The 10,115-nt window shown below is 44.2% G+C and overlaps 1 protein-coding gene across 19 annotated transcripts in view; it reads right to left on the reverse strand.

Annotated features, from left to right (window-relative positions):
• TRIO (trio Rho guanine nucleotide exchange factor) overlaps positions 1-10,115 on the reverse strand; it is a 466,181-nt gene that overhangs the window by 230,944 nt on the left and 225,122 nt on the right. For all 19 annotated transcript variants that reach the window (XR_003095137.1, XR_003095138.1, XR_003095139.1 and 16 more), the window contains 2 exons: positions 7,801-7,932; positions 921-1,151 (listed from right to left, as the gene is read on the reverse strand). Coding sequence is in view for 16 of the 19 variants with exons in the window: in XM_025209612.1 (XP_025065397.1) it covers positions 921-1,151; positions 7,801-7,932 (363 nt within the window). In the remaining 3 variants the exon portion in view is untranslated. The remainder of the gene's footprint in view (positions 1-920; positions 1,152-7,800; positions 7,933-10,115) is intronic.

Consider the following 10,115-nt stretch of genomic DNA (forward strand, 5'->3'; position numbering starts at 1 on the left):
CGGTAAATGTGTGTGGGGGGAAGGGGCGGAGTGGGGGAAGAGGGAAGGGGCTGTGGGGGGCCAGATCAAGAAGTGGGGTTGGGCATGTGTCTCTAGGCACGGTCTCAGGAGCAAGGCCGGGGAGGCGAGGGCAGCAGTGCCCCTCTGTGGGCCTCACATGCGGTGGCTGCCATCGCCACTTCCACGTTCCATGCTGCTTTCCTGTGGCCGGTCACATGTGTGGCTCCGCAGGCAGCTGATGGGCGCCACGAGAGATGCGAGGTGTCAGCAGCCCACAGAGCTGAATGTGCGACCGGCTGCAGGAAAGCGGCAAGGGGCACGGCAGCAGCAGCACAGGACACTGGTGGTGGCAGCTGCTGCGTGTAAACCCCCACCACCAGCCACCCGCCAGGTGGTGTGTGTGTGGCCTGCAGAGAGGAACTGCTGCCCTCGTCCCCTCGGCCCTGCTCCTGGGAGCGGGCACAGAGCAAGCTGAGGCGGGGGGTAGAGAGGCGCTGCATGGAGCAGGCAGCACCCGGCGCGCCCCTCCCCCTCCCCGGGTAAGCAAAGTATGGGAAGGTGTCAGGGAAGACACTGCCACTGCGTCCTGGGGCTCAGTCCATTCCTGCCCACCCGCTGGCCTGCGCGTATCCCCTACGTCCTTTCTAAGTAACCCTGGGGGTACGCGTACCCCCGGTTGACAACCCGTTTTACAGGCATCCTATTTCAAGCATTTCAGTTAAACTGTAGATCTTTAACACAAGACTATTTACACACTTTTTCAATGCCTTCTGCACAGCCTACTTATACCTGTTACCATTATGTTTGGATTTCCTAGTTTATAAAAGGCTTACTTTTTTTTTTTCTTTTTTTTTTTTAATTGTCCCAGTTTCATTACAATGTGGGTTCACAAATATTGATGCGAGAGGACTGGAACTAACCTGTTGAACATCCTGTTGAAAAACACACAGCTGAAGCCGCTGGTGCAGGCGAACCTTCCGATGCTGCCAGATGTTCTCCAACTGTCGCTGGTGGTGCAATACTTCATGGATGACATCAAGAACATGATGCACTGCCTTGGAGTAGTTAGCAGAGGCTGTTAGTGAGTCAGAACTCCCAGGAGTCAAAGGTCGCTGAAGTTTATCAAGTAATGACTTCCCATCTTGACTCACCTAACCAAAAGGAATGAAGAATAATCTTTGTTAGAAGCTTATTAGTTAACACAGGGTGTATCTAGATGTGCGCTTTAAAGTGCAGTGACTTTACATTGTCACGTGCTAGTACGCAGTAAAATTAGGCTACTGCACATTAAGTGTCACTAGAACTGTGTGCGCTTTCACTACTGTGCATTAGGTGGCCTACCACACATTTAGTTAATACCTCACATTACAGGTACTAAATTTAATGTGTAGTAGAAAAAATGTATTAATGAACATATAGGCACACACAGTTATGTACACTGTTTCATTAAAATAAGTCTCATCAATTAGTCCTCTCTCCTACCCAGGTATTGAAACATGCCGTAACATATTTTACAAACATCTTAATTTATGCTACCCAACTTCCCTGTATAGACAGACTATTTGAGGAATTGCCTATTGAAATACTCATCTTCCTGCTAACTCAGATGTAACTGAGAATTAAGGGCAGAGATAGCTTTAACTCAGGACTCTTGTTTTATCATGCTTAACACTTGCACGATTGCTTTTCATTTACTTCAATAAATTGAACCAGGGTGTTTGTATCAAGAATCATTTTGAAAAATGACATATTACTCCACTTGAATACTGACATTTATGGCAGAGAGAGATCCAGTAAAATTTATCAATTTCATCGTGATTCTTCAATGTGAATCACGTGGCAAAACTTTGTGTTTTCACTTTCACAAGCTGCTGAAAAGCAGCAGTGACCACATAAAGTAGTTGGTTTGAATGAATATTGAACATATTTAAGCTATTAAAGAAATTCATTTTCAAAGACTAATTCCAAATATGATCCTGTCACTTGTATAATGGAATCAGGTGAGCTAACAGACTGCACCACTGTGGAAGAAGGGCTGTTTATGACTGGCAAGCAGGAACAGCTCAACTCTTTCATGAAAACTAAACTGCAAAAGCAGTCAACATCCCAGGGGATGATACCTCCATGGCCCCATGGCCACCAAAAAAAATTGTGCAGACATGCTCTTTTTCACTTTTTACCTTTGGGGTCTTATTTGGGGACCACTATTCCACATCCAAATAGCTCCTCCCAGAAATGCATTCTTCTATTAATAATTTAAGCGGGGGGCAAGGGCAGGGAAGGAGTGGTTCTCCATCTTCCACTAAAAGCATTATACTTTCAGTAGCTAAGGACACACCAAGCAACAGCAAACACTAACTAGAACAACACCAACAGCTGTCCAGTAATTGAACTTAAGGGTTTTTTTCTGTGCTTCAGTTTCCTTGCTATATTTTTGTTATTGAATCTCAATCAACTTTTCTGTTGTTAATCCCAACTGCTCTTTCCACATATGAAATCACACTCAAGTCCACCTTGCACACTCCCATAAAAATATGATTTAGCAGGGTGAGCAGGAATATCAAGCTTCAGCTTCCTCTTTTCTATGAAGAAATTATCCCAGTAACTGAAGAAGTTCACAGGAATGGATTAGATGTTTCCCTTACAGGAAAATTTATCTCGAAAATTTAAATAAAGTAGGTGTTAAAAAGGTTGTTTCAAAGACATAATGCTGAGGCTCCCCTAAATCTTCTAAGAAGTTTGCCATTTAAGTGATATCAAGATACTGTATTTTACACAAAATTAATCTAATGTCTAATATCTCCCAAGTCATTTCCCTCCCTCCACTCCATAAGGGTTTGTGGGAATGTTTAGCCTCTTGAAAGAAGTAGCTTTACACTGTTAAAACTTGTCTTTGCTTTTAGTTAGACCCCTTTTTGGTATGTATTTCATTTAGTTTACTACACTAAGCCCAGGTCTGTGCTTATGTTGACAATACTAGGAACATCTGGAATGTACAATACCAGCAGGATTTGTACATCACAACATTTATTTCTGTAGTATTCCCAAGCTGAATTTTACAATACAGTGCAAGATGTTTGTTAGCAAACATTTGACAATTTTAAGTTATCTTGACAGAAGATGCCTTAATTTAAGTGACAGACAAGGTTCCTTGGGTGAATTTGATATCTTTTATTAGACCAACCCAATTTAAGTGAGGTTTTTGTACATTTTTATTCTGTAACATGTGCTTACCTTGTCAAGACTGTATAAAAGCAACCTACCAAAATATAAACAAAAAGCAAGAAAGCTAAATACAAACCAATATCATGAGTTGTCAATGTGTTTCCAAACACATTGAAACACTTAGTACACAGGGACAGGAAGTACAGTGTGGTATCAAAAAATTTAGGAGTCTGAGGCCAAAAAACTATTCCTATTAGTGAACCACCAAAAGCAGCATCACCAAAAACTGAGATCCCCTCTATACATTATAGGCATCACACAATTACCTGGTTAATTGTGTAATTACTTTAAGATCAGCTACACATGCAAAGTAGCTATCACACCATTAAATGCTCCAACCAGCTATAAAGTTAGATCTCGAAAATAGGTACTAACTTTATAGATAGTTGCTATCAAGCTTTAACTGGCACGTGTAGCAGGGTCTCCTCTGAAATGGAGCCCCATCAGCTGACCGGGCTCTCAGCTGCAGGGGTGTATCAGGCCCAGTGTGAAACTCACACAGGACTCCTGGTCCTGGCTGTGCATGGCCCCTGTGGCTGGAAGCATGTCCAGCTGTGGGAGCCTGCTTTTTACCAATGTAGCGGGAGTCCATCCTGGGCTCCCCCTACATCAGCAATAAGGCGTGACTAGATCTAATGTGCAATCCCACAACCTTATTTCTTGCTCTGCATGTGTGGCATGGCAGGAAGCACAATTGTATGGATCATGCATTAGACCCAATTGTACCTTTACCTGCACGTATAGAGGGAGCTTGATTGAACAGGTTAATCTTTAAGGTTAAGTTGCTAATATTTCCCCCAACAGCACATTGTTCTTATGAACACTGAAGGACCTGGAGGAAAAACCTGACCCATTTAATCTTGCTTCTGATAGATTTGCATAGAAGGGAAATTGGAAAAATTCATTTTAACGCAGTTTAGAATTGCATCAACATTATTCAGAAGTTGCTTCTCAGTCCCCAGAAATACATTACATTTGTCACACCATATCCAGCTGCTGTAGCATAACAAAAAGCACACATTTATGCTTCTTTGTCATGGTTAACTATTCGTCAACAAATTTAATGCGATACAGAGCCCAGCTTGGTCCTCCAGCATCCTGGAATGCATTGCTTCCCACCCCCACCCACACCCCCTGTCAAATCCAAGGGAACAGTTGTTTGTCACTGAAGCCTACAAGGCTCAGGGTGGGGCAGCAGAGGCTTGTGAGTACCCCTAGTGCTGCCCAGCATGAAGGCAAGCGGGCAGGTTGCACCTGCCCCGTTCACCCTTCCAGGCTTGCACAAGTGCATTCAGCAGCAGCACATGTCATCTGGGGGCAAATGTCCATGCTAATACTTCTTTCCTCAGCCAGGTGGGCAATCAACTGGAGTCTGGCAGATGCAAAACCTTCATGCTATCTGGGGTAAAGAGGAAAACCAGTGGTCCCTGAGGACGGGCACTAACAGAGTCATGTTTGAATGCATTGCTGATAAAATGCAGGGGTGTAGGTTGTAGCCGTGTTGGTCTAAGGACACAGGCAGACAGATTCACCCAAGGAACCCTGTTTGCTGATAAAATGGCAGCTCAGGGCCCCATGCAAAACTCGCAGCAGTACTGGTTGCAAACAAAGGTCCTCAGAGCAAACCGTAACATGGCAGCTGGGTGTCCAGGACAGTGGTAGCACGTGGGAGGCAGTGAGTTTCTGGCTGTTGTGGTTACAGTGGCAGCTGTCATCTTTCTGTTTGCCCCCAACAACAAGTTGGTGCCCTGGGCTGCTGCCTTAGGTGCACTGCCTTAGTTACCTTACTGCCTCAGAGCCAGGTACAGGTAGGTCAACACTGCAACCCATGTGACAGGCACCCAGAGGATGACAGCTACCTACTACTCAGAGCTCTCCCTCATCTTTGTGGCCGACTACTTGGTCAAGCATCAGAACATGTATGACATTACTGTTTGCCCAAAATAACGAGGATGTGAGTGACTAAAAAGATAGAGGGGTAAGAAAGGTTCTTCCCCAGGTACCAACTACTCCTGGGTAAGGAGCAGGAGAATATGCTGGCATCCAAGGACAGATCCATCCAGGATGTAAAGGAACAGCAGTTTTGTTCAGGAGACAGTTCCAACAGTAGAGTCATAAAGTTTTCACTGCTTCCCACTGATAAGAGAGGTTCCTATACCTCACAGCATGCCCTGAGGTCACTGTTTTTCCAACCTGGGCCCTCTGCTTAGCAGGCCATCAGTGACATCCCAGACCCTCGCAGAAGACCCTGGTGTCATGGAACTTCCCTATCCCCCTCCAACACCAATCTGCATGAATTGGTCCCTATGGTCCACAACACCCTATAGTATGATGAAGAACCTCTTCCTGTTCATGTAGTTCAAGCTGAGGGCGTGGGAGGTGGATGGGGACACAAGATGAAGATATGAATTTCATCGGGTCAAAACTTCCAGGGGATTGTTAAGCAACAGACCGGTAGTTGGCAGCACTGGTAAGCTTCAAGATCATGATGGTGACAGACTTCCTGATGGAGAGGGACAGTCTAATCCTCAGGTTCTGCTGCTCAAGGATGGAGGCCAGCTCCTTGCAGACCTCATGGGAAGGGGCACATCACATCCAGAAGTTCTATTGCCACTGATCACTGTCTCATGTCCCCAAGATGATATGTTCCCATCAGTCAGCTTGTGTCCTGAGCCCTGAAGTGATGTGGCACACTCTGCAACTAGTCCCAGGGCAGTCTGGCTTCCTTGCATGCTTTAAGACCTTATTCTCATCCACCAGGCATGTGTCAATGGACACAAGCAGACAGCAGAGCTTGAAGATTCGTCTTTGCAGGGCATGGACTCTCTCCTCATTGACGTGCATTTGCTGCATGCCAGCCTGCACAGGCAGCGGTAAACCATGACTCTTGTCCTAGATTATGATAATAACACAACAGCTCCACAGTGTACTAGAATGGGTGTCATAGGCCACAGGGGCAATCTGAATCCATTCTGGGTTCAGAGACCAACTCATGGGGCTCTGGAAAGAACAGAGAATAAGCATGCTTTGCAGTCCCATGCAAAGGTGGGCTGGGTGTGCTTTAAGTCTTGGTTTGATGGCCATCAACACTTTCCTGTGCTCAGCTGTTCCCAGCAACTTCTGGAGGAAGGAGCTGCTGCACGGCATGCTGGGAGTCAGCAAACGGCTTCCATATGCTGGTAGCACCATTCTGCACGCTGCTTCCCCCCTCCCCTCCCAGACAAACAGAGAAGTGGGGCCTTAAACATGTGAAAATACATGTCACACTATATTTCTGTGGTGACAACATTCTGCAGTATCTGTAGTGTGACATTTTTAACATGTCTAGGGATTTAAAGTCTATAGCTCATCTCTGAATACATTCACCATCTCCTAAATTCTGACTTCTGTCTCCTAAGATTGAGTCTTGAAAACATGGGAAGTGCTTCCCTTAGGAATGCTGCAGGCTAGTTTACAATGCTTTTCTGCTGCTGTCAAAACCAAGGTGCTGATTATGTTTTGTCAAGCAATATCTGCATGACACTTCAACTTCAGTTCTCTTTCAATAATTTTGAAGTAATACTTTCTAACTTCTTAAATGCTTGATTTAGTATGAGCTTTTTCCATAGGAATTTCAAGAATTATTGCCAAGCTAATTATTTTTAAAGATGGAATCATAATGCTATTAGGAGGTAATAATGCCTCTTTAAAAAGGCCCTCATACTTCATATAATGTCTGAACTGTTGGCCCCAAACAACCTGTAAGAGAAGCACTCTGGTTTTAGTTTGTTGGTTGAAAATTCTTCTCAGGGAAGGGGGGAAACAAGGACAAACCAGCAAGAAAGTTAAAAAGTTTGAAACAAAGATTAGAAAAAGCCAGAACTTAAAAAATTAAGACTGAGACTTTGCCTTTCAGTTGCACACTTAAAGGAACAATAAGCTTTTTTGTTGCTATTTTTCTCGTCTTTTCTTTCTCTATGATGAAACCTTAATACCATTTTTCTTGCACACAGCGTGCCCCAGAATAAGATATGCACCTTGTTTTTGAAAGGCAAACAAAAAAAAAGATCTTTTCTTGTAGCTAGTAATTGAGAGTGCCTATACCAGTGTAGCGAGGCTGTTCCAATGCACTGTAATTACAGCACGTCAGAGTAGACTCAATTGAGTCTGCTGAAGCATGGTAATTATCATGCTCCAGCAGACTCCAGTGTAATGTGTACCAGCGTCGCCACAGTGAAAAATAGTGGCAGAGCGCTTTAACTAAAATTTGTTCAATTAGCTTCAGTTAAAGCACCCCTGCTGCCATTCCCCCCCCACTCCCTAAGCACATGTATAAACACCTTGAGTAGCCGCAGCTAAGGAGCAAAGCTGGCTCATTGTTGAGCTTCTTGTGAATCATACCCAGACCTGACTTTTGCTTTTGCAAGTTAAGCAGCAGAAAATGTTCTCACCTCTTTCTTCATATATGATCTGTGCTCCAATTTTCAGCAGCTGGTTTTTGGAAAAAAGGTGTGTTGTTTTACCTGAGAAAATACTTATTACTTGCATGTACTACAAAAAAAGCCAGCAATGTAACGGAATAAATAAGCTACCTACTTCAGAATAAGCCAGAGTGATATGTTCATATATTCCTTGATGATGATGAATCGCATCTTCTAAATCTTGTAGCTCAGATGGAAGTTCTACCTCACCACAAGCCTTACACCATGAATCCACATTGCTCATGTACTAGAAATCAAGAAACCACATTTTGTTATTTCAAGTTATACCTGAGGTAGGGCCCTGTCAGTAAGAAAAAGAAATGACATTACAGGCGTGTCTTTTTTATGCTAATGGTGCTGTCTCCTCTTTTTTTTTTTTTTTTTTTTTTGGGGGGGGGGGGGGGGAGGGGGGACACAAAATTGGAAAATTCAAGGTTTGTGTTCACAGATTAAATGGTTTCTGGAATATGACCTCTCTTCAAAGCCTACCTGAAACTACATCCTTGGTTTTACATTTCTGGGAGTAGTTCACACAAAGACCAATAAGTCAGAATGAGTTTAATGCTATAAATTCCCATTTGAAATCTCTGGTGTTAGTCTTGTTAAACATGTTTGGCCACCTAACACTGTTAATATGGTATGGTTCCCTACAGCACTCCTGAAAGGATGTCAAGGCACCACAGAGTGCTGTGGTACCCTGGTTGAGAATCAATTACTTTATTATACTGTGGGCACTCTGCCAATGTGAGTATAAGTCATGCTCTAACTTACTGAACACATAACTTACTTGTGAAAGCAAGTCCTAAACCTGTTTTGCTATGTTTCACAGTAGGAAGCACGTGAGGGTATAAACCTAAGAGTAGGCAAATATGGAAGCTCTAAAAAAAATAAAAACCTAATCCAATTTTCATGTAAACTAGAGAAGTCCTATATGCAAAGCAAGCCATTTCCTATTTTCAAGCATTAAAAGTCAGTCCTTTCCCTTAATATCCCTACTGTCCATCTAAAGGTCAATAAACCACAGCCATTTTTTCTAGAGAGAGAATATTAGAATCCATCACAGGTAATTGTTAAATCAACACTGCTGACACAGCAATTAAGGGGGACTAATTCAATTAGTCACAGCAGACTTATTTTCTCTCAGTTTTATTTTACTTTTCTCCCTCTTCACATGTGTATGCAGAAAGTATGAGTGCAAACAATCATTTTTAAATAAGCCAAGACACCATCCCAACTTGCCAGGATCTAAGCACTAAGTTTGTCTGGTCTTGGACACATTATATTTGTAGTGGTATATACACCCTTTTAATGCTACAAAAAACAATCATGCACATGCATTCACACAGTTGGCAGTGCCACAAAACCATAGTTCTACAGATGGATTCCAAACATAGTCCTCTGCTCTCCTCCCTTCCTCCTCCAAGGGGGCAGGGAGGGAAAGCTGTGGGCTCTGTGGCAGCCTGATGCTGTGACCAGAGGAGGGTGGCAAGGGGCCACATGAAGGGCAGGGAGCCGTTCTCCAGTGCTGCAACAATAGAAGCGCTAGCTGTCAAACACAACCTCTGATGTCTGTGGCAGGTACCCAGGATCCAGAGCAGCAACTGTCCAAGACAGCTTGCCCTCTCCCCTCCTGAGAAGGGGAGGCCCCAGGCTGTCAGTGATCAGCCAGCAGCTGCTGCTTTCAGATCAGAGCAGCAGCTGTGAAAGAAAGTTCGCCCCCCCTCCCACCCACAGGAGTGGCTGGGGGCTCTACATGTCCCCTGCCACTGTTGCAGATGGGACTTTTGCAGATAGGGAGGGTGGTAGTGGTGCGGGGTGGGGGGGAGAAGAGCAGTCTTTGCCAGCTGTTACTCCAAGTCTGGGAGCAGCAGACCAGAGCAACAGCTACTGGCTAGTTACTGACAGCCTGCAGTTCCCTTTCCCCAGCAGGGAAGACGGTAAGCTGTCAATGACTGAGGTCACTGACAGGCCCCTGCTAGGGGAAGGAGGAGCAAATGCACAAATACCTATTCCCTGCTGGGCAGTAAGCATGCCTTTGCAACAGCTTTGTAGTGCTCCAGCCAGCCAGCTCTGAACCTATAGATAATCTCACTACAGATCTCAGCACAGAACACTTTTGTAGCACTCCAAAATGGTAAGGCACTTCGTAACACTACAAATGAACGTGTCCATGGCCTTTCTGTGACCATGATGCTTGGTCTCCAATAGATATTCCTTCTCTAAAGTAAGATATTTGTGTCAGGGTGTATTCAGTTAAGTTTATTTAAAGCAGATGAATGTCTTGAGGAGCACTGAGGCAACAAAAAATCTAAATTTGGTTGGGGGGGAAGAAAGCATGCCAGTGCAATAACACAGATCCTATCAAATACCTGAAACCACCCCAGAATAACCGTATCTTTAGATGTGTGAAGAGTAAACTCTGTGTCTCTT

The sequence above is a fragment of the Alligator sinensis genome, unplaced genomic scaffold (assembly GCF_000455745.1).
Source record: "Alligator sinensis unplaced genomic scaffold, ASM45574v1 scaffold420_1, whole genome shotgun sequence".
Classification (NCBI taxonomy): Eukaryota; Metazoa; Chordata; order Crocodylia; family Alligatoridae; genus Alligator; species Alligator sinensis.